This window comes from Diabrotica virgifera, chromosome 8, assembly GCF_917563875.1.
Source record: "Diabrotica virgifera virgifera chromosome 8, PGI_DIABVI_V3a".
NCBI lineage: Eukaryota > Metazoa > Arthropoda > Insecta > Coleoptera > Chrysomelidae > Diabrotica > Diabrotica virgifera.
The window spans coordinates 130,766,164-130,792,541 of NC_065450.1; the positions used below are offsets into that span (position 1 = coordinate 130,766,164).

General features: G+C 32.7%; 1 protein-coding gene across 1 annotated transcript in view; it reads left to right on the forward strand.

The window, feature by feature from the left end:
- The window catches only part of LOC126890417 (putative vitellogenin receptor), a 243,602-nt gene that overhangs the window by 60,225 nt on the left and 156,999 nt on the right, over positions 1–26,378 (forward strand). Inside the window, exons 4-6 of the mRNA XM_050659325.1 lie at positions 7,277–7,523; positions 13,938–14,222; positions 20,713–21,014. Coding sequence (XP_050515282.1) covers positions 7,277–7,523; positions 13,938–14,222; positions 20,713–21,014 — 834 coding nt within the window. The remainder of the gene's footprint in view (positions 1–7,276; positions 7,524–13,937; positions 14,223–20,712; positions 21,015–26,378) is intronic.

Below are 26,378 nucleotides of genomic sequence, written 5' to 3' on the forward strand. Positions count from 1 at the left end.
GTCTCAGGTAAAATAATCCGAACATAGTTGCCTGTCCTCAGGTTTTGCATACTCAAATAAATACTTCCAGGGCCTGCACTATTAGTGGATAAAAATTGTTGGATACTATGTAATTTAGTATGTTAACAATAATTATAAAAAGAAGGGTTGCCCGATGAAATTTTGTTCTGACTACAATTATTAATCAATAATTAAAAAATGACTTTGTTTGTAAATTAGAAAGAAAATTCGACTCGGGTAGGTATAATTTCAGATTTTTTGGGTCATTCTAGACAAAAAAGGTCTTTTGTAATTTTTCTCTTAAGTTCAACCAATAAGAATTTTTGCTACGTTTTATTCTAAAATAATATATATTTTTTGTTAATGAAGAGACTTCCTTGTGAGACGAGGGGCGATTAACAAAAATAATTCCAAAATATGGTCTCAACTTGAATTAAGTACTTCGTTATTTCAAAGATGATATTTTTTACTTATGTTTTTGAGCCTTGAAAATCGTCATTTTTCGCTCTTTTTTCAGTTTTAAATTGTTTATAACTCGAAAATGATCAACTTAAGAGAAAAATTACAAAAGATCTTTTTTGTTTAGAATGATCCAGAGAATCTAAAATAATATCCGCTGGGGCCGAACTTTTCTTAATTAAAAAAGAATGTCATTTTTTAATTAATAATTAATTAAACAAAATGAGTTTCGATCAAATATGATCTATGATTTAATGATTTAATCAAAACGAAACCGTAGATTTTCTTATTTTATTTAATAATTAATTATTATAGTCAGAACAAAATTAGATCGGGCACCCCTTTTTTTTATAATATTTATCCAATAATTTTATCCATTAAACAGATCGGTGCAGATCGACCTTAAATCGTATCTTAGACTATAAGATTTACTTGCTGTTTGGTGGAATACCAGCTTTCTTTTCTCCAATGTTTTTAATTCTATTCTCCTTAACCTCGACTCGGAAAAAGTATTTAAGACAGCGCTAGTGGAAAGCACAGAGGGCCAGTGGCGTAGCGATAAATCCAGGGGCCCTGGGGCAAGTCCACTCACGGGGCCCCTACTACAAAAAAATTTCAGCTTTCTTTTGGGTGAATACAAATTTTTTAATTGATTTTATTTTTTTTTATTTTAAAATATCTAACTATTTTGCAGTTCTAGCTCTTTAATCTACTTTTAAATAAGCTAATCATGCTTAGCCTCAAAATGATTTTTTTTATATAAACTTAACTTGAACTCTGCACTTAAAATATATTTTTTAGGTGTAATATTTTTTTTACATTTTTTATTAAATCATTAGGAAATATAGATTAAAACTAAAACACCAGTTTAAAATATCATATCATTTAATAATTTGTTAAATATGTACAATGTTGACATGTCAGGTTGTATTTATTTAAAAAAGTCTTTCTAACTTTTGCTGAAGCAAAATCATCTGTAACACTATCAATGACAATTTGTTTGGCACGATCATTTTCAATTGAAAGTATCGCCAGATTTGCGAGTCTTTCCTGGCCCATAGTACTTCTCAAATAGTTCTTAATTATCTTCAACTTTGAGAATGAGCGCTCCGCTTTAGCGACGGTGACCGGGACTGTCAAGTACATGACGCACGCTGTACACACATCAGGATAAGTTGAAGACAAAGAGCTATGGTCAATGAGCAATAAATCTGCAAGCTCTTTGACAGTGGACATGGTTTTAAGCTCTGTTTTAAAAGTTTCTTTTACGGAGCAAATTTGTGATGGGAATGAAGGAGAGATGTCATTAGGAAACCTTTTTACAAATTCAACAGCACAGTTATGAATTTCACTTTCACTTTCTTTTGACAAGAATTCAGGAAAAGTTACTTTATAAGTATCTAAAACAGATTTCATTCCTAGAAAACGTGCTTGTATTTGGCTGCACAATATGTCAATCATAGGGAGAAACACTGTTACTTTAAAACATGATTCCGGTTCCGGCAACCTCTCGTCCTCACACAGTTCGTCAAAATGTTTTTTTGACTTGATCTGTCTTTTCTGACTTTTAAATAGGCCGCACGTACACGCACCATACTTTTGTAACCAAATAAACGCTAAAACACGCACACACATACTACAGCAGAGACAGGAGTGTTGACGAACTGATTACTGACTACGTACTGAGAACAATAGACACAAGGTCATTCGCTCTTCGCCGCTAGGGCTGCGATCCCCTCCCCACCCACTACCTGCCAGGCAGCCACTCGCCACAAATTAAAAATCCTTCAAGTTCTTATAAACAAAAAATAGTTTACAATTTCGCCGGTAAAGCTTTTTTTCGACACAATCGACGATTAAAAATAAGATTTTTGCCGTTTTGTGCCATGTTTTTACGTTCTGAGCAGGCAAACAGTCACACTAATTGCGTACTTAATTACGTATTTGCGACGAAGTTGATGGGATCCTTGAAGGGCAATGGAAAAATCTCAGAAAATTTAGTAAGTAATACCAGGAAAATAGTAATAGATATTTTGTTTAAAAGAACATTCTGAACACGTACGTATATTTAGTTTTTCAAAATTCGAGAAGTACATGAACTAGACAATGACCCTCCTTTTTTCCCAGGAGTCTCGCGGGGGCCCTTACCTCGGGGGGCCCCGGGGCACTGCCCCGGTGGCCCCGGTGGATTCCTACGCCACTGCAGAGGGCATAAAGGTAAAAGAAGAAATATTTAATAACATAAGGCATGCTGGCGACACTGTGATTGGATGCTAGTAAGCAAGACCCAACAACACTCAAGACAATTCATATTAGACAATCAAAGAAGAGTTATTTAAAAAAAAATCGATGTCTTCGACGGTGTTATAGGTATCGAACCTGGACTCCATATTTTGCGCGGTCGGCCGATTGTTCTTCTACCGATTGGTGATTTATCTCTTACTATTTTGACCACACGTGTCTCCCCCATTCTGGTTATATGGTTATTCGATTCTTTTTTTCTATTTAGTGCCCATTCCTTTATTCACTTTACGTTACATTGTCTTCTAATGCCTTCACCCCTCTTTCGATCTCTCAGCGTATTTTCTGTAATTCTTCTCAGTACTCTCATCGCTACTGTTTCCAGTTGTCTTTGTGTTGTGGCTGTATCGGGTCTTGTTTCTGATGCATATGTCATTATTGGTCTTACACTGGCTTTATAAAGGGCCTAGCCGGTTAAGATGATGAAAACTGCCCCCAACTCGATTTGAATTCCATATAGGTCACCTTTTAGCATATAAAGTGAAACTCACTTTCTGAAATTTTTAGCCCCCTAGGTGGTCATGTGACCCACCTAGAGCCTAATTAGGGTTTTTATGTTTTTATCTTTTATCTCAGCCGCATGGAGAACTAGCGAAAAAATTTAAATAAAAAAGTTCTAAGACTTAAAAAGTTCTGTCCGAAAAAATTCATTTTTTTAATTTTTGGCGGGAAATTTAAATTTTAGAACGATTTCGAAATTTTAAATGAATATAAAAAAATAACTAAGATATTCGGTTTCACGAAAAAAATATATAACGTGTATTTTTCCATAATGTTTATCCCTAAATTTTTTCAAATTTTTAAAATTGGTGAAACCCACCTTTAAAAATAAAAAACCGCATTATTCGGTTTTTTTTTCGTTTTTTGATATAATTTTATACATATTTTTCAAAAAAGGTAACACCGTCACTAGAATAGGTAAAAAACTGAAAAATAAATGAGGTTTGCTTAATAAAAATTTTTTGTAATATTCTTTTTCTCATGATCATCTTTCAGTGCGTCACAGTTTTTCGATTTCTTTCTAACGCATTAAATTGTATATGACAGAAAAAAGGCACGTCGATGATTACTTTGGTAATTATTCTAGTTCGGTGATTATTCTAGTTGTCGATAGATGGCGCCATAATAAAAAAAATATTTTTTTTTAATTAGATAATAATATTACAAATATAATCTGTATAATTTATAAGACTATACAAATCAAAGAAAATACCATTTTATAAATGCAAGAAACACATTTGATTTGTGTTTATTCCAAATTGAAAATAAAATGTGACAACTGTCAGATTTAACTAAAATGTCATGTTAGAATAAATGTCATAAATGTGTATTATCACGGACTTACCCTTTTTCCTATCATTTGTTACGCACTGAAAATGCCCATGAAAAGGACAATACCATCCATTTTCAAGATACAGGGCGTTGAAGAAAACAAAATTTTACACATTTTTTACGATTTTGACGAAACTACTGACAACATTGTAATACAATTTGGCGAGTTTTAAGAGGTAGTTGTTGTGCATTTTTTGACATACAATTAAGAATTTTACATTTATCATTGGCTCGCATGGGGGTAATGGTCTGAACTTTTTAAAGAAAAAAGATAGTACGCCACTGACATATTTCAAATTAACAATCTTTTTTCAATTCCTCGTTCAATTTGTGACAGAAAATCTATCATCCTATTTTTTCGTATGACGCGCTATTTTTATTCAAAAAATAAAACATCTTAACCCTTACAAAGTATTCGAACTTCTAGTAGTTTCTACATCTACATAAACTCGTACATCCATTATAAAAACTAATTCGAATACTTTGGAAGCGTTATAGTATAGTATAGTTGATCCAAAAGATGGCATAACCCAGACATCCAAAGTGAAAGTTATCCTTCAACACCAAATTGTTCTATATGGTCCACACAATGTCCAGAAAAAAGTCACACCATTTTGAGCGTCGGGTTTGGGGGGAGAGGGGGGAGAAATCGGTAAATTCATAGTTTTTTAAGTTTTTCGCCAATATTTCTAAAACTATGCAGTTTAGCATGAACATAATGAACAACCTTCTATACAAAATTGTTTTACATTAAATTTGAAATAAAAAAGGCTCCATGCATAATCTTTCTAAAATGAATGGTTCCAAAGTTACGGAGGTAGTATAGTATAACTGGTCCAAAAAAGGCCTAACCCAAACATCCAAAGCAAAAGTTTTCCTACAACATCAAAATGTTCTATATGGTCCACATATTGTTCAGTAAAAAGTTACACCATTTTGAGCGTCCGGTTTGGGAGGGAGATGGGAGAGAAGCCGGTAAATTAGTAGTTTTTTAAGTTTTTCGTCAATATTTCTAAAACTATGCTTTAGCGTAAACAATGTTATATACAAAAATGTTCTACATGAAATTTAAAACAAAAAATGTTCTATATATAATTGTTATAAAATCAACGGTTCCAGAGTTACGGAGGGTGAAAATTCGAGGTTTTCGATACTTTTTATATTTTTTGGGCAATATTTATGATACAAATATACCAAAAACCCAGACATCCAAAGTGAAAGTTATCCTCCAACACAAAATTGTTCTATATGGTCCACATAATGTTCAGAAAAAAGTCACACCATTTTGAGCGTCGGGTTTGGGGGGGGGGAAGAGGGGGGGAGAAATCGGTAGATATAAAAAGTATCGAAAACCTCCACTTTTCACCCTCCGTAACTCTGGAACCGTTGATTTTATAACAATTATTTATTGAACGTTTTTTTTTAAATATTATGTAGAACATTTTTCTATAGAACATTCCTTAAGCTAAAGCATAGTTTTAGAAATATTGACGAAAAACTTAAAAAAACTATTAATTTACCGACTTCTCCCCCATCTCCCCCCAAACCGGACGCTCAAAATGGTTTAACTTTTTACTGAACAATATGTGGAGCATATAGAACAATTTGGTGTTGAAGGAAAACTTTTACTTTGGATGTCTGGGTTAGGCCTTTTTTTGGACCAATTATACTATACTACCTCCGTAACTTTGGAACCGTTCATTTTAGAACGGTTATGCATAGGGCTTTTTTTTTCAAATTTAATGTAAAACAATTTTGTGTAGAAGGTTGTTCATGCTTAACCGCTTAGTTTTAGAAATATTGACGAAAAACCTAAAAAACTACGATTTTGCAGATTTCTCCCCCCTCTCCCTCCCAAACCCGACGCTCAAAATGGTGTGACTTTTTCTGAACATTATGTGGACCATATAGAACAATTTGGTGTTGGAGGATAACTTTAACTTTGGATGTCTGGGTTTGGGTCTAACTATACCATACTATTAAGATATTTTATTTTTTGCAGAAAAACGGCGCGTTGTATGAAAAAATGAAAAGATAGTTTTTTTATCGTAAACTGAACGAGGAATTCAAAAATGATTGTTAATTTGAAATATGTCAGTGGCGTACTATCTTTTTTCCTTTGAAAATTTCAGACCATTACCCCTATTCGCGCCAATGATGAATATCAATTCTTTAATTATATGTCAAAACATGCACAATATCTAGCTCTTAAAACCCGCCCAGTTTTATTATAATGTTGCCAGCAGTTTCGGCAAAATCGTAAAAAATGTGTAAAATTTTGATTTCTTCAACGCCCTGTATCTTGAAAATGGATGGCGTTACAAAAAATTTTTATTAAGCAAACCCCAATTATTTTTCAGATTTTTACCTATTCTAGTGACGGTGTTACCGGTTTTAAAAAATATGTATAAAATTGTATCAAAAAACGAAAAAAAAAACCAAAAAAATGCGTGTTTTTGTATTTTTAAAGGTGCGTCTTACCAATTTTAAAAATTTGAAAAAATTCAGGGTGAAACATTATGCAAAAATACACGTTATATATTTATTTCGTGAAAACGAACCTATTTCCTGCCAAAAATGAAAAAAAAAAATTTGGACAGAACTTTTTAAAGCTTAAAACTTTTTTATCTAAAGTTTTTCGCTAGTTCTCGATGCGGCTGAGAGAAGAAATAAAAACCTAAAAACCCTAATTAGGCTCTAGGTGGGTCACATGACCACCTAGGGGGCTAAAAATTTCAGGAAATAAGTTTCACTATATATGCTAAACGGTGACCTATATGGAATTCGAATCGAGTTGGGGACAGTTTTCATCATCTTACCCGGCTAGGCCCTTTCTTGACTTCATCTCAGTGTAAAGTCTTATGAAAAGTAATGTCATATTATGAAGTCATGCGTAAATATCATAGGCTCTAAAGCTGGCCCCTCACGGTACTGCGGTGTCGTTCGACAATATCGTCGATGATATTAATTCTGCAGTACTCCAGCAGACAGGGCAGTCTCACTGTGGTCAAATTGTATGATTTTGTTGGATGTACGGTCACACACGATCAAAATTTTTGTCAGTTAGTCGAATTCGACAAAGTTGAAAGACGCCGCAGTACCGCGAGTGGCCGGCTTAAAATTAATTCCGAATCAAAAGAGTGAGTGTCAATCTTTTGCATATACATATAACTTTTCATTTTAGCTAACTCTCGAAACTGATGGCCATTGCGAAGATGGTCATTGGAAGTGTGCCGATAAATTGTGTATTCCACTTGACATGGTATGTAATGGCGCACCTGAATGTTTGGATGGATCAGATGAAACTATTGGATGCAGTAACAAGATCGTTTGTGATGGATTTAAATGTAAAAATGGCCATTGCATACCAACTGAATGGGCTTGCGACGGTCTTGATGATTGTGGTGATAAAACTGATGAACAAGATTGCGGTAAGTAGACTAATAGAATAGATAGATATATAGAACATTGACATTTATGAAATTTTGGCATTATTGGCATTTAAAATTATAGGTTAATTAAGTTCTGTTCTTCTTCTTCTTCTTCTTCTTTTTTGTTATTGGTCTCGCTGCAAGGCGATTACCAGCACGATTTATAGGCGATCTTGATGTAGTTTGGCTCTAAGCCATATCAAAATCGCTGACTATGTTCTTGTAAAAAGCTTTTGATGAGGTGTGAGGTGTAATAAAATAAATGAGATTAATTGGGTCAGGTTAAGTATGATTAAAACATAAATTAAATGACAAATATCAACATAAAACACGAATACATATAAACAGTTGAGCTTTGCAATTTGTAAGCTTATTTTGTTAATTGCAAGAAAACGCATAATTACATACATTGACTGATTCTTCCGTTAAGGAACTTAGAATATTGTATACAGAGAGCGGTATTTTGAAGTTCATGGAAATGAATTTTGTGTATATGTATATGAAAATTAGGAAACACATTAATCGGGCATTCAAAAAAGATGTGGTTCAGATCCTTGAGATGACCGCATTCACAAAAAGGATTATCTTTAATATTCATTTTATACAGATGTTGTTTTGTTAAACAATGGCCTGTGCGCATTCTAATGATGGTGCTAGTGTGTCTTCTATTTGTATATGGAAAATTTGAATACCAAGGTTTGGTGGGAAAGAAGTCTTGAATTGTTTTGTATTACGAAGTCTTCTGGACTAAAATTTTCCATTTTTCTTGGTTCTCTTTGGTAATTTTTCCTCTGATGACTGATAGGGCATCCTAGGAATCCAGTTGTACTTCCATTGATACATTCAGGTCTCTTCCTATTTTGGCCAGTAGGTATATCAGCCTTGGTCTTACCAAATATATTAGAGTGTCCAGTTATCCAGGAAAGGAGAATTTTGGTGCAATTCTCATTGGCTGAAGATATAAGTTTCTTTGTTTTTAGGGCCCATACATCTGCTGAAGCTGATATGTTACATGTTTTAATATTGGTTAATTAAGTTATATCGGCGATTTGTTGTGTTTTCTCCGTTATTCACTTAATTTTTAGTCTGTATTTAAATAAAAACAGTTGTTTTTAGAACTTTTTAGCGACGTATTGGTATAATATAATGTTTATGCATTACCGTCGAAAGCTGACATGCTCATGACAAAAAAGAAGATGAATCTGGTGATTTTTCTATTGACATTATTGGGGGTGCATTTGTCTTTTGAGTTTACTGCTCCTATTTAAAAAACGAGGTTTAGAAGGATAGGAAATGAAGCGGAAATAATATTAGCTATCAAAAGAAAAAATCTTGAGTACTTAGGACATGTAATGAGAGGGCAACAATACTCACTATTACAACTTATTATAAAATGCAAAATTCGAGCAAAGCGAAACATGGGAAGACAAAGAATATCCTGGCTTAACAGCGTAAATTCAAAATTTCTGGCCAATGCTTCTTAAATGCCGTAATTTTTTTCGAATATGAGAAAATTAACAAGCATTTTTGAAAAATTTAAACGCATAATGAAAGATTACATTATTACCGATGGCCGAAAGTCTATAGTCCTGAAAACGACTATAACGTTTTGTTTATTCTAGGGGATTTTCTGCTCTCGGTAATAATATAACGTTTCATTCTGCTTTAAATTTTTTAAAAATATTTATTAGTTTTCTGAGGATTCGAAAAAAATGATGGCATTTAAAAATCATTGATACGAAATTTTGCGCCTACGCTTTTAAGAAATTAAGGGAATGGTTTCAATGCAGTAGTGCAGAAGTATTTAGAGCGGCGGTCAACAGAGTTCGCATAGCCATGATGATTTTCAACCTTCCATAGAAGATAGAACTTGAAGAAGAAGAATGTCCAAAAATAAATGCAATGGGGCACGATAAACAGAATTTTATTACTTATTCACCAATATTGATTTGCCTTTCGTGTCTGTATTTTCTCTAAAGCTAAGATTACCTTATCTACACAGAAAATATTACTGCTTTTAGAATTCTCGTGGTTTTGTACTTCTTAGGTAATATTAGTATTTCAAATATACCTAATTATATATTATTAGGTCGTTTATAACGCTATCTGAATAAACTGAAAAATAAGACGTCTCTTGATTTCGTTTTACAGCGAATTATTTTCAAATATATAATTGTTTGTAGTTATTTTCTATTATTATCAGAAAATACTCTTTATAGTAGGGGAGGAAAGTAGGCTAAATTTGCAGTTACTCGAGCGTTATGGGGACCTATTGGATCATGAAGATTAGGTCCTAAAACCAAAAAAAGTTAAGTAAAGTTTTCCATAAAGCGGGGAATTTGTATTTTTTAAATTAATTTTCCATTTTCAACAATCGTTCTTTCCGATTATAGCGCCATCTATCCATAATTCGAAAAATGTCTCCAATAAAAGTCCAAATCTGCAAGAAAAAATGGGGGCTCCCCTTTAAGATTTTAAGGTAGCCCCCACCTCACCTTTGTGGGGGTCATGTTTGATGACATTCGATAGATTTTTCAAAAATGTTGAATACGTCTATTTTTCAGTTTTTCGATCTGATGTTTATTTCGCGATATATAGGGGGGATCGTATTTAAAATTTAAAATTTACCCCCCACCCCTCTCCTTGGGGGGTCGTGTTTGATATCATTTGATAGATTTTGAAAAAATATTGAATACGTATTTTTTAGTTATAATCTCTGACGTTCATTTTGCGAAGTATTCGCTTTTTTTGTGAAACTTTGTGACTCGCCCATTTTCTTACGCCCCGCTCAAATCGTCAAGTGTTTTAAATATCGTCTATTTTTCAGTTTTTCGATCTGATGTTCATTTCGAGATATATAGGGTATTTATCGTATTTAAAATTTAAAATTTACCCCCCACCCCTCTCTGTGGGGGTCGTGTTTCATATCATTTGATAGATTTTAAAGAAAAATTGAACACGTATTTTTTAGTTAATCTCTCTGACGTTTTTTTGTGAAACTTTGTGACGCGCCCATTTCCTTACGCACCGCTCAAATCGTCAGATTTTTTTAAATATACACTGTTTTGCATGTACTTAACTTACCTTATCTTAATCTGACGATTTCCAGTTTTCTAAGGATAGATTTTTTTTTTCGAACCTCCTTAACGAACTCTCCTGTATTAAGAGCCATTATATGGTAGAGGTTATAGGGTACAAGGTTTCTCTCCATGTTATAATGTGACGCGCTCGAGTAACTGCAAAACTCCCTGCTTGGGTTCCCCTACCTTTATAATTATTTATTAGTGTACAGCTGATCCCAAACCCTTTTTCAGTGCGTCATTAATTTTGACGTCATATAAGATTTTAAGAATGTCACGAATTACTTCATGAAAATTTAGTCAAATCTGAAAGTTGTTAGAATATTTATATTATTTATATAAATATCAATATTTACATAAATATCAATATTTACATAAATATCAATATTTATATAAATATTTGCCAGAATATTACTATTTAAATTATTTTAAGTAATTAATAAATATAGAATACAATTTCACTATACAATGTCCAAATATACCAATGCCATAAAATATTTACATTTACGTCGTTGATAAATTTCTAATCTAGAATTACAATTGTCATTTTAGACCGGGCATTTAGCACTAAAAACACCCGAATAAATAAATTTTTAAATACAGCACCTAGAGACTTGCAATTTTTTGCATTATTTTCAGGATGACATCAGGAAAAAAGTCTGCTACTCGAAAATGGGTGGAGATGCATAATTGCACTGTAAAGTGCATAAAATGCATCCACAATTGCATAAATATAAAAATAAAGTCAAAATCAGTATACTAAGGAACAAAATTTATTATTTGAGGGGTTTTTGGGGTCACTGAATACGATTACGCCATCAGAACTGATACCCGGATCATCTGGTGCCCAAGGTCATGGAAAGAAATAGTGCCTAGTGCAGGTCATCTTCTGTAGTTCCGAGGATTTTTGGCATTCATTGATGCAAACGGATTACTTACTAATCGGATTTTGGCGTTGTTTAAAACGATTGCGTCATTAGAACAGACACCAGAGCACCTGGTACCTAGGGCACGTCATCTTCTGGAGTTTCGAGCGTTTTCGGTACTAAATTGATGAAAACTGATTACTCGTGGGTTTCTCAGGTACCTAAACACGAAAACGCCATTAGAACAGACACTGAAGCACCTGGTGCCTAAAGCACGTTATCTTTTGGAGTATCGAGAATTTTCGGTACTAAATTGATGAAAAGTGGATTACTTTTTGGTTTTGGGGTTGTTGAACACGAATATGGCTTACATGAGGAATTCTGGAGTATCTAGTGATTACGGTAATCACTAATAATGTCAACGCATAATAAAACTCATGTAAAAAAATTAAATAGATCAACATAGTAGAGTTCGTATTCCGTAAACCCAAAAACCCATGAGCAATTCGTTTACATCAATTTAGTACCAAAATTTTTCTACACTCCATAAGGTGATATACCTTAGGCACCAGGTGCTCCGCTGTTTGTTCTGACGGCGTATTTTTCTTCAGCAATCCCAAAAACCCATGAGTAATCCGTTTGAATCTATTTAATGCCGAAAACTCCCGAAACTCCAGAGGATAACGTGCCTTAGGTCCAGATACTCCGGTGTCTCTTTTGATGGCGTATTTGTGTTTAGCAACCCTTAAAACCTCTGGGTAATCTGTTTGTATCAATTGAGTACCTAAAACTTTCGAAACTCCAGAAGAAGTCTTCCGGTGTTTGTTCTGATGGGGTATTCGTGTTCAACATCCCCAAAAACCTATAAGTAATATGTTTGCATCAATATAGTACCGAAAATCTCGCCTAGTGGATGACACCCCTTGCAGCAACCCTGAGCACCAGGTTCTATGATGGTCTGTTTTGATGGCATGTTAGTGTTTACCGACCTCAAAAATCCCCCGAGTAATTTATTTTCATAAATTTAATACCGAAATTCCTTAAAATTTTAGAAGATGACGTCCCTTGTAGTCACCTTGGGCACCATTTGCGCAGGAGTTGTTTGTGATGGCATATTCGTGTTTATCGACCTCAAAAACCCTCCAGTAATCCATTTGCATCAATTAAATGCCGAAAGCCCTCGAAACCCCAGACGATGACGTGCCCTAGTAGCGACAATGGGTACCAGGTATTTCTAAGTTCAATTATGACGGCATATTCGTGTTTAGCGACCCCAAAAACCCGTAAGTAATCCGTTTGCATCAATTTAATACCGAAATCCCTCAAAATTCCAGAGGATGACGTCCCTTGCTGTGACCTTGGGCACTAGGTAATCCGGTGGTCTATTCCGATGGCATATTCGTGTTTAACGACCTCAAAAAACCCCGAGTAATCCGTTTGCACGAATTAAGTACCGAAAGCCCCGAAAGTCCAGAAGATGACGTCCCTTGCAGTGACCTTGGGCACCAGTTGATCCAGAGGTCTGTTCTGGTGGCATATTCGTGTTTAACCACCTCAAAAACTCCCCTAATAGTCCAGTTGCATCAATTTAGTGCCGAAATCCCTCGAAACTCCAGAAGATGACGTGCCTTAGTAGCGACCTTGGGCAACAGTTACTCTGGAGGTCAATTCTGATGGCATATTAGTACTTAGTGACCCCTTAAATGCGTGAGTAGTCCGTTTGCATGGATTTAATTCCGAAAACCATCGAAACTCCACAAGACAACGTCTCTTGCACTGACCCTGGGCACCAGGTGATCCGGGTGTCAGTTCTGATTGCGTAATCGTATTCAGTGACCCCAAAAGCTCCCCAAATAATAAATTTTGTTCCTTAGTATACTGATTTTGACTTTATTTTTATATTTATGCAATTTTGGATGCATTTTATGCACTTTACAGTGCAATTATGCATTTCCACCCATTTTTGAATAGTAGACTTTTTTCCTGACGTCATCCTGAACATAATGCAAAAAACTGTAAGTCTCTATGTGCTGTATTTAAAAATTTATTTATTTTGTGCTAAATGCCCTCGTCTATTTTATCCGTTAACATTCTGAAACTACTGTCACGATATATTACTTTTGTTTCAAATTATCTTTATTCGCATCATGGATTGGTTATGTTATTTAGAGTATTGTAATAATTGTCAACCAGTTATACATCTATAAGTATAAGTCGCTTTAATATGGAAATAATCTTCAACGAATACATAATTTTGGAAGTTCTATGTATAATAATCACGAAGGTACGTTTTTTTTTCTCTCACTGCCAACTTTAATGCGTTAGAGCGAATTCGACAAACTATGAAGCACTGAAAAAAGAGTTTGGGATCAACTGTATAACTGCAATTAAAGAAAACATTTTATACAAATCAATTGATTATTAAATAAGTAAAACTTATGATCGTCATTCTTCTCATTAATTTTCAGCAAACCACGTACCACTTGATCAATGCACTTTGGATAAAAGAAAATTCTTGTGTAGTAACAATAAAACTTGCATAGATCTTCACTCGGTCTGTGATAATAAGTTAGATTGTCCCGATTATTCTGATGAAGGAAAACAGTGCAATTCGTCTGCAATATCATGTAACAATAACAAATGTTCTCATACATGTATATCACTTCCAACGGGTCCAAAATGTCTGTGTCCGAATGGTTACCATACGCTTGATGATTCGAATTGTTTGGATATTAATGAATGTACAACTTATGGTAAGTATTTTTTAATAATTGATTATGTACTAAAGGTATTTCTTGTCCACGTGGCATATCAGAATTATCCGATCTTGACGATCACTATTGCGAAGGCTTCTCGATCTTGTGCAACATGGAATAACGTGCATTTGATATCTCAGTCCATTCACGAATATTTTTTAACCAAGAAACATGTTTTCTTCCAATAATTCTACCTCTCTATTTTTCCTTTAAGGGGAACGGAGCAAAATGCAAAATTTTGACGCATATCAAAATTTTCAATGCGTTTTAAAATGTATTAATTTTTTTCGAATCCTGAGAAAACTAATATGTATTTTTGAAAAATGTAAACTCAGAATGAAATACTGCTTTATTACCGAGGGCCAAGAGTCCCTTAGAATAAATAAAAAGTTTCTTCTGAATGAAATAATTGCAATTAAAAATCACACTAAATTTTATCTTTTATTTTCACCCCTGTAACTTATTAAAATAAACATTATAGAAGTTTTCAGGGACTTTCGGCCCTCGGTAATAATGTAATCATTTTCACTATTTCCCATTATATACCAGGGTAATAAGCTGGAAATAGACCATGTTCGGGACACTCAAAGATCCAGGTAGCTGACTACTTTTTTAGTTATTGTAGACCTATAGAAACAAAACCTACCTGTTTCCTGCCTAAAGTTCGCGTCCGTTTTTTAATAATTAATAATTTAGTGCAAAAATGGCGATTTTTTCGATTTTTTGCACCCTATTCAAAAGCTAAACAGTTGACATAAAACTACAAAATTCAATTTTTTAGAACATTGAAAAACGTCCGCAGTCATATAAACCCAAATAAACAACAACAAACATTGAAAAACCTTCAAAATGCCGATTTTTGAAATTTAAAAAGTTAATTTGTTGCTACGCAAACTGCAAAATAAGTGAAAATCGTTATTTGATAATAACTTTTACTAAAACTACTTTAGAACTTTAGGATTTCACCCAAAGTTGTGTATTGGGGTACTTAACAAACCTTTAAAATTTGAGACCGATCCATTAATTAATTTAAAAGTTATTCTATTTGTTTTTCCCAGAGACTTTTACTTTGCAATAACATAAGACATAAAATAATGAAGATAAGGCAATTCTGCGTATGTCGAATGAAAGAAGAAAAGTGATACTATCAAAATGTACTAAAAAAAGATAAAAAATTAGCTAATATAGTCAAAAATATTAATGCCAAATTTTTTAAATTTTGTAGTTTATAAATATTTAGAACAATTTTAAAAATATTGTCCGTAGAAAAAATCATTTTACATATTCGAAAAGTTGGTATTCTACACGAATTTTTAAAAATGTTGTTCAGTTGGTGACTAGTCATGGTAAGTGAAGGGGGAGCTAAGAGCCGACAAATGCACGACTTCAAAAACTAAAAAAGGCAACTTAAAACTACTATCATTTTCTATATCTCGGGATCTACTGAATATATTTTGATCTTTCTTTTTTTAATGTGTATGTAATTTTTCTGTACATTACAAATATGTAATTTGTCTATTTGCAGTCTGACATTTATTAATTAATAAACAATCTAATTTGTTTAAACCATTTTTGAATAATTAATTTTTCCCCAAAATCCATGTTTTTAATCAGACTATCATTATTAATCATAGAAAAAGTTAAGTTGTACTTTAAAATAAATAAACTATCTTCAATAAATAATTATCTAATAAAAATAATTTATTTATTAAGGTGAACTTTAACGTTTTGTAGGATCATTAATGATACTATGAATAAAAAAATAGATTTTTATAAAAAAATATTTTTTCAAGAATTGTTTAAACAAATTAGACTGATTATTAATTAATAAATTTATAAACAAATTGCATATTTGTAATGTACGTAGAAATTGTTTACAAATTAAAAAAAGAAAGATGAAAATCCATTGAGTTGATCCGGAGATACAGAAAATCGTATTAGTTGGAAATTGCTTTTTCGGTGTTTTAACTCGGTGGATTCGTAGGTTCCCCCTAGTAACCGTTTGAACTACAAATTTGAAAAATCGTAGAGGGTGCTGTGAAAATACAATGTATATGCAAATTTTTTAACAAAAAATACAAATCCCATTATTTAAAATGACATCAATGAAATTCCCTAATTATTATAAACAAATTAGCTGTGAATTAAAAAAAAAACAAATGGCTAACTTTGTCCCTCGCTTTGTCCCTAATGAACCCAGGCTAAATTTTTTTATATGAAAATTCGTGTTAAAATACTAGCTTTCCGAATATATAAAAAGATTGTTCCTACGCACAATATTTGTCAAGTTATTCTAAATGTTTATAAACTAGAAAATTTCAAAAATTTGGCATTAGGATTTTTGATTATATTGATTAATTTTTTCATCTTTTTTTAATACACTTTGATACTATCAGTTTTCTACTTTCGTTTGGTATACTCAGAATTGCCCAATGTTTATTATTTTCTGTCTTATGTTATGGCAAAATAAATGTCTCTGGGACACACAAATAGAATAACTTTTAAACTAATTAATGGATCGCGATCGGTCTCAAATTTTGAGGGTTTGTTAAGTACCAAAATAACCAACTTTGGGTGAAACCCTAAATTCTAAGTTAAATTTAGTAAAAGTTATTAACAAATATCGATTTTCATTTATTTTGCAATTTGTGAAGCAACAAATTAACTTTTTAACTTTCAAAAATCGGCATTTTGAAGGTTTTTTAATGTTCTAAAAATTAAATTTTGTAGTTTTATGTCAATTGTTTAGCTTTTGAATAGGGTGCAAAAAATCGAAAAAATTGCGATTTTTGCAATAAATAATTAAAAATCGGACGCGAACTTTAGTCAGGAAACAGGTAGGTTTTCTTCCTATAGGTCTACAATAACTAAAAAAGTAGTCAGTTACCTGGATCTTTGAGTATCCTGAGAAAATCCTTATTACCCTGGACTATTAATACTATATTATCTGCATACACTAAGCACCAGGAAATGTTACCCTGGAGTTTCGTTTTTATCTGATCCAAATCTAATGAGAATAAAAATAAGGACTAAGCACCGAGCCCTGGTGCAATCTTACTTTCACATAAAATGTATTAGTCCCTCCCTCCAGCTGTTTTAACACTATGTTTATAGTTGTTACTCTCTCTTCTTCCTCTTAACCTTCTATTGTGCATTCTTGGACATAGGTCTCTCTCAACTGATTTTATAGATCTCTATCCTGATCAACACACTTTTAATTTGTTACAATTTGTTGTCTCTCACAATCTTTATGCACAATCACAATGATATTTATTATTATATAATATTATTATCTAATATAATATTATAATTATATTGATCGAAGGCTCCTTTCTTATTAAGTTCCCACCACAGAATCATGTGCTTTCTCAAGATCAATAAATACCATATGAACGTTTGTTCCTTTATTCCTGTACTCTTCCATCAACTGCTTTAAAATGAAAATTGCATCTGTTGTTGATATGTCTTCCATAAAGTTAAACTTATTAACAAATATTTCGGTTTCTTCATGTATCCATCTAGCAATTACACTCTCCCATAATATTTTCATGATGTGACTAAGCAGTTTTATGGCCCTGTAGTTTGTACATTGTTGAATATCTCTCTTGTTTTTGTAAACAGGTATTAATATACTGCTTCTCCATTCGTCCGGCATTTGGCTAATTTTCATAATTCTAAACGGACGGGGTCGAGTTCGCTCCCAATGGTAAGAATTTTACCTGAACTAAAAAGGTAGAGTCCGAATTGGCTCCCATAGACAAAATTTATTTTACCTAAACATGTCGAAAATATCACCCAGCGTTGTCACTTCTTTCAAATTTTCTCTTTTTGTTAGAAACAGGTACATTTCTAGAAATATCTATGGGAAAGGAGGAAGACCTAACCCTTCGGTCCTAACTTAACTTTCGGGTATTAGAGTGTAGAGCGCAAACCGGCCGATTTCAGGTAAGAGCGCAAAACGGTCGAGCGCATACCGGCCGACACCGATAATTTGTGTTAAAATTGCCACATATGCCAATGTTGAACTAAAACAAACTCTAAAAGTATTTGTCTAAAAGTATAATTTTCCTATAAAAAGTCTATATCACTATGTAAATTTCCTAAGCAGTATAAATATTACACGATTTGGCAACAATGTCTAATGTTTCCGCGATTATATGAGAGCCTACCCGCATTCATGCGGGAGCCAATTCGTACCCTTCTAAAATATACCTGAACGAAGCGGAGCGAACTCGACTTCACCCTTCTAAACCTGTTAGTCATCTTATTCCTGTCTTTCAAACTTCTCCAGGAATATCATGTGTTCCAACTGCTTTTCTTTTCCCTATTTTTGTTAAGTGCATGAACCACTTTCACCTTTGTTATTTTGGTGACAATTGCTGTTACCGTATCCGTTAACTTAACTTGTTTTCTGTCAAATTCTTCATTTAATAAACCCTTAAAGTACTTTTTCCATCTCCTTTTGACATCCTTTTTGTAAAATATTATTTTATTATTCTCATTTTAGATGCATTAAAATACCATTTTAGATGCATTTAGATGCTAATCTGATTAAAATCTTATGTTTTGTTTGCTCTGTTTGCCTATTTTATGTCTTTGTTTCTTCTTCCCTGGTATCAAATTGCTCGTATAGATTTGTATACGCTTCTGCTTTAGTTTTTGCTACCTCTACGCTTCTACTTTCACTTGGTTTTTTCGACTTCTACTTTCACTTGGTTTCGTATAGTTTGGAGGATATGCATCAGACCTATTTTCTTGCCACTGCTTACATAGTTTTTGTCTTCTCTTTTCTCTTTTATTTTTTTTAAACTGTATTTGATCACACTTAGGTCTATTAATTTTGAAACTTTTCTCCTGAAGTTTTTCGAAGTATTTCAATAGCAGTATCTCTAATGTTACCTTTGTTATCTTGTTACTAATGTTATCTTTCTCCAAATTATATTACGATTTCGTTTTATGTTCCAAAACATATTTTCTACTATTCTGGCCTTGTACAGATCTTCTGCTTTCATCTTTTATCATCCACCACTTGTTTTTTTGTGGCCCTCTTTCAGGAGCGTCATTTGAAATTTTGGTAGGGGGGGCAAGCATTATACAGGGTGTCCAGAAACTCTACCGACAAACGAAGACAGGAGATTCTTCTGATAATTTTAAGATAATTTAACCCAATTCACTTAGTCCGAAAATGCTTCCTAAGGGAGCTAGAGCTCTTTGAAGATTGCGTCTTGTAATTAATTTTTCTTAAATACCTCCAGAACGCTTCTATTTAGAAAAACAAAAATTGGTACGCGTATTAATCTTCAAGATATAAATCTAATCCATCCATTGCAAATTTCTAGTACCGATCATAGGCGTCCTTTTTGGGTAGGGCAACGGATATTTTATCGCATAACTTTTTTATCTTTAACTTTTATGCATTTCTGATACTGGATTATTAAATTGGGAAGTATTTTAGTACTAAAAGGTACTCTTGTTTTAAATCGGTAGGACACACCGTTTTCTAGAAAAATCGATTGGAAAACTTTTCGCTTTTTGAATTAAAAAAAAAATTAAAAAAAAAACTGTTTAGAAAGATGAAAACTGGTACATTTATTTATATTCCAGAGATAAATCGATTTCATTAATTGCGAATTTCTAGTACTGGTCATAGGCGTCCGTTTTGGGTAGGTCAACAGTTAGTTTATAGCATAACTTTTTTGTCTTGAATTTTTGAGCATTTTTGACACCAGATTATTAAATTATGAGGTATTCGAGTACTAAAAGTTACTCTTACTTTATGTTGGTAAAATACTTCGTTTTTTGTTGAAAAGTTCTTTAAATTTTTTTTCAAATTCTAAAAACGAAAAACTTTCAAATCGATTTTTCTAGAAAACGGTGTGTCCTACCGACTTAAATTAAGAGTACCTTTTAGTACTAGAATACCTCACAATTCAATAATCCGGTGTCAAAAATGCATAAAAGTTAAGGACAAAAAAGTTATGCGATAAAATACCCGTTGCTCTACCCAAAACGCACGCCTATGACCGGTACTAGAAATTTGCAATGGATGGAATCGATTCATCTCTAAAAAGTAAATATGGATACCAATTTTCGTTTTTCTAAATAGAAGCGTTCTGTAGGTATTTAAGAAAAACTAATTTCATGACGCCATCTTCAAAGAGCTCTAGCTCCCTTAAGAAGCATTTTCGGACTAGGTGAATTGGGTTAAGTTGTCTTAAAATTACCTGAAGGATCTCCTGTCTTATTATATTATATATATGCAAACATAATACAAAATTGATCTATTTTTTGTAAATTTCAGTCATTTTCAGGGTCAGGGGGGGGGGCAAATGCCCCCCCTGACCCTATCAAATGACGCCCCTGCCCTCTTCGATATTTTAGTTTAGTTTATTTTTTTTTTACTTCGATGTACAGCACAAGAAGCAGCTAATATTTGGTTAACAGGAGAAACCACTTAAATTTTATACTTATTTTGGTAATTTTTTAGGAATTTGTGACCAAAAATGTAGAAATCTTCCTGGATCATACGAATGCTACTGTGATGATAAGTACACACTCCAAGCCGATAAAAAAACATGTAAAGCAACTGGCGGAAGCGGAATAATGATCTTTAGTTCCAAGCAGGAAATTCGAGCTTTAACCTTAGATTCTTTAGATTATTTTACAGTGGCTAAAGATTTAAATCAAGTAGTGGGAATAGCATACGATGGACATCATATTTACTGGACAGACGTATTTACTGGACATGAAACTATATCGAGGTCTATTGAAGATGGATCGGAAAGGGAGGTTTGTATACGAATTTCCATTAAATTAAGTTTGTTTCTGATTAGTACCTACTTATGATAAAATTTTTGACCAAAAGCAAAAAATAAGAATAAAACAAGAGATTCTTTAGTTTTATGAGACCAACACAACTACAACCGTTAAAAGTTGTGAGAATTTGAGAAAAATAATTATTAAATTGAAAGTTTTCTGAGTTCTGAGTAAACTACAGAAGATACATTAATAGACCAGTAAGGATCTGTGAAAAAACGTCTATTTTTGGATGTGAAAGGTGGAATTCGGATTTTTGCAGATAAAGTTAGGTGACACCTCCAGTAATAATAATTGACTTATGCTCCTTCTCAAATATGCCCGGAACATTAATAAAAAATTAAAATATGGAACAAAGTCGTACAGAAATAAAATAAAGATAATTGAATTTTGTATGATATACCACTGGTCAAAAATGTCTTAACGTATTACCTTTTCTGCAATATAGCAATAAATACAAAATAAGGGGGAAAAATACGCCTGTTGTTATTCAATGTTTTTAACCACTTTGGTGGCACTTAGGACCTTAGTAATTCGCTTAGAAAATTCTTTGTAACATACTTAAACCGTGTACCAAATTTCATTAAAATCGACCTAATATATTTTGCATAATAAATTTGCAATCTAATGTTTTTAAAAAAGTTCAAATTTTTAAAAATCTTTCTGAACAAAAAAAGAGATGCTCTACCTATCTAATACACTTTACAGAACTAAAATCGGATTATTTAAGGGGCCCCAGCAATGTTTTAAACTTATAAACAATTTTTTGGCTTATAAAAAAAAATAGCTTTGTTTAATAATAAAAAAATTAATTTTTAGCAATGCAAATAATTAAAACCAGTATAATTTGACTTAACCTTTTAAATGCTGTGAGCAGAATTGCTATTTTATTTTTTAATCAAAACTTATTCGCGTTCAAAAATTGCAATTTTTCCAATTTTTGAAAGTTTCACTGCGTTTATCTCGAAAACTATGCATCCTACGAAAAAACTTGTAAGAACATTTTTTGCTTAGAATTACCCAAGAAATATTTTGCGAAAAATCGATGTTATGTAATTCCTCAAGTTCTTTGTTTATAACAATCTTATCGACATCCGGATCAACTGTTACCCAAAAAAATCGTGTTCTACGGGTCAAAAAATACATAAAAATCTTGGGTAAGTCCATCTAAATAAAGGAGCCCGTAGCACCCCCTCCTGGCTACAGGACTAATTTGTTTATAATCCAAAAAATTGTTTATAACTTTAAAACTTTGCTGAGGCTGCTTAAATAATCCGATATCAATTCGGTAAAGTGCATTAGATAGGTGGAGTGCTTCTTTATATGTAAAAAATTGACAAATCTTTGTATGTTCTAGTTTTTGTTTTGTAAGATTTTAAAAAATTTTAATTTTTTAAAAAAAGTTTAGATTGCAAAATTATTATTCAAAATCTAGTAAGCCAATTTTAATGAAATTTAGTGCACGGTTTTAGCACATTACAAAAATTTTCTAAGCGAATTAGGAACGTTCCAAGTGTAACCTAAGTGATGGAAAATCATTTAATAAGGACAGGCTTGTTTTGCTCCCTTATTTTATATTCATTGCTATTTTGCAGCAAGGGTGATAAATTAAGACATTTTTAACTAATCGCATCTGCTAGAAAATTTAATTATCTTTGTTTTATTTCTATACGACTTTGTTCCAAAATGAATCGTTTTAAAGTTATATGCAAAAACTAGAAAAAAATCGAAATTTTTTGAAATTTTTAAATATTTTATTTTTTTTATTAATGTTCCGGGCATATTTGAGAAGGAGCATAAATCAATTATTATTAACGAAGTTATCACCTAACTTTATCCGCAAAAATCTGAATGCCACCTCTCACATCCACCTAAAAACAGATCCTTACTAGTCTATAATTTACTCATACCTATCATTAAGTTTCTATATTGTTAGCATTGAATTCTGAAGTTTCTACACAATTGTTCAATGGAAACAAATTTAAAAAACTTAGTTTTTATTGTACAAATTTAAACGAAACTTTCATTAAGGGCATCGGTACATAATTCGCAAATATTTTACGGCTATCCCTACTTTTTCTGTCTTTACACGGCAAATTACGTGTAGTAAAATTCTCACTGGTATGGACATGTAAACGTTACTTGATAATGTCATCATTAACTTTAAAGATGGCTTTTGAATGTTCTTGTATAACTGTTACTTGTAAAATTAATTGCCTTAATTATTATTTCAGTTAATTAATATGATAATTTTTTCACTAACTATGTATTCAGTGATTGTAATAATTTATCTACTGTATAACAAAAACTAATAATCAATCGAGAAAATAGGAAAAGTGAAAGTGATCTTTTAATAATATATTGTTACTATGAGACCCTTACAATTTTGAACATCTTTAACAACAAAATACTTGGATCACTGAATATATCCTGATGTATTCTCTGCTTTGGATCTTTCATAAATAATAAACAATAAATCACTTTTTAAGTTCACGTCTTAAATCAATTATTTATCAAATACACTATCAATATTATTTAATCAACAACTCAAAATATTCCCGAAGCCATGTCAAATATTTAAAATTGTCACTGATTGTCACTGTCTGACTGACAATATGCTGACAAACTACTATTCGACTGAGTGCGTTGTATGACAAAGATAGATTTGGAAAATATTACCACCGACATTGTGTTAATTTTTTTCGAATCCTGAAAAAACCAATATATGTTTTTGAAAAATTTAAACGCAGAATGAAAGACTAAATTATTACCGAGGGCCGAAAGTCCCTTGGAATAAATTAAAAGTTTATTTTGAATGAGATATTTGAAATTAAAAATCACACTAAATTTTCTCTTAGTTTTTCATCCCTGTAACTTATTAAAATAAACATTATAGAAGTTCTTAGGAACTTTCGACCCTCACTAATAACGTAATCTTTCATTCTGCGTTTAAATTTTTCAAAAATACTCATTAGTTTTCTCGCTATTCGAAAAAAAATGAATCCCATTTGAATAGCATTGGAGCAGAAACTACGTGCCCATCCCGTTAAGGTTAAGAAACGAGTCTATTGTTTAAACAGATTTTCTTATTCTTACAATATTCTTGTCTTTTTCTATTCTATATTTTATATCCTTCAAGCTTCAACAAAGCTTCTACATTTTATATGCTTGTTTAGAAGCAAGTATGGTGAGAGAAATAGTACTTTTTCTTTATTTTGTTTAGTGCACAGTCATCTTCATCATCATTCCTCAAGCTCTTGCCTCAACTGTTGGATATAGGTCTCCTCCATATTCTTTCAGTGTTCTCTATCTTGTGCCTTCTGTATTAAATTTCCCTGTTTTTCTCAAGTCATCCGTCCATCCTTTTGGTGGTCTACATCGGTGCCTTTTATCTTCTCTATGTCTCCATTCTATGAGTCTTTTGGTTCACCTATTATCATTTAAACGTGCTACATATCCAGCCCATCTCCATTTAGCTTGTGCAATTTTTTCTATGACATCTGTTTCTTTGATCCTCTCTCTCACTCTCCTGTTTGGTACCATATCTCTTTTTGTTATTCCCAACGTTGCTCTTTCCATTTTTATTTGGGTTATTCTCAATTTATTTTCCAGAATTTTTAGTCAAAGTTTTGGTTTCGAAAAGATATTTATGCTATTACCGGCAGTATGCATTGGTTGTAAATTTTTCAAGCAAATCGGCAGGGTTCCTTTTAGAATATGTCGCATTTTGCCAAATGCTGCCCATCCCAAGCCTATGCAACGCTGGATCTCACAAGTTTGATTGTTTTTTCCCATTCTAAATTTATTTTCCTACTTATATTTCATGCCCTAAATAAATATAGCTAAAAACATTAGTGGTGTATTTCGTGCCCAGTAGTCGGAAAGTAATAGGTCCTTCAAGACATACAAAGATGTATGACTCATATTGGTGGCAATAGCAATACCTAATCTTACAGCTTTAATTAATCAAATTTCGGAAGTAGGACAAATCCTGCATGCGAGAAGAATAAGCAATAAAATATCTGTGTAAATACATAAACCTAGTGTCCAAATTATCACCATCATAATATTTGGCTCGATAGTCTTTTGTGGACCCTGGTTGTCTCCAATATTCGCCGCCATTCTGTTCGTTTCGCCAAAGAAGAGGCAATCCAGGGCATCTCCTCGTCAGAGTTCATACTTTATCTCAAAAGTTCTAGAATTCTCTCCCTGTACCCTAAAACGGTCTTTTAAGTTAGATATTGTCATTCTGGTTAATCGGATAAGTATTCTGGTATACCAAACTCACGCATTGATTGGTATAGTACTGTTTTCTTAATACTGTCGTATGCGGCCTTGAAGTCGACGAATAGGTGATGGGTCTCAAAGCTAAATTCTAATATTTTCTTGAGGATCTGTCTTATTGAATGAATCTGGTCAATTACTGATTTTTATGGGGTGAATGTGGCTTGGTATGTTCAAATTATGCCCGCTGTGTAAACCTGTAGCCTTTTGTAGAGAATATTTGTTAGTATTTTGTAAGCACTTGTTAACAGAGTTATACCTCTGTACTTGTCACACTGAAGCTGGTCACATTTTTCATTTAACGGGCAAATCACGCCTTGTGACCATTCAAAGGATATGGTTTCATTTTATCCTACAAGAAGTAAAAGTTTATGCAGTGTCTGTAGCAGGACATCGCCACCATTCCTGTAGAGTTCATTGCAAATTTGATCAACTCCTGGTGATTTATTATTGTTAAGCTTTTGGATGGCTTGGGCAACAACATTTTTATATAACATTGGATGAAAACAATGATGAAAAATAAAGCTACAGGAATCAGTAAAGAACCAATCAGATCTAAAATAGAAATTGATGGCATCAGTATTGAAAAAGTAATGGAAATAAAATACATTGGAATTACATTGTTAAGGTACGGAGACCTGGGAAAAGAAGTGAGAAATCAAGTACAAAAAGAAAATAGATTTGCAGAATTCCTTAATAACACTGTTTGGCTAAACCAACACATTAACACTGATATGAAGTCAAGAATTTATTAAGTAAATAATGACATATGCACCAGAAACAAGACCCGATACAGCCACAATAAAAAGACTACTGGAAACGAGACTACTAGAGATGAGAGTACTGAGAATACTTACAGGAAATATGCTGAGAGATCGAAAGAGGAGTAAAGATATTAGAAGAAAATGTAACGTACAATGTATAAACGAATGGACAGTAAATAGAAAATAAAGACTGGAATAACCACATAGCAGAATGGGGAGACATGTATGGTCAAAATAGCAAGAAGTAAATCAACAATAGGTAGAAGAAGTATTGGCCGATCAATCAAAA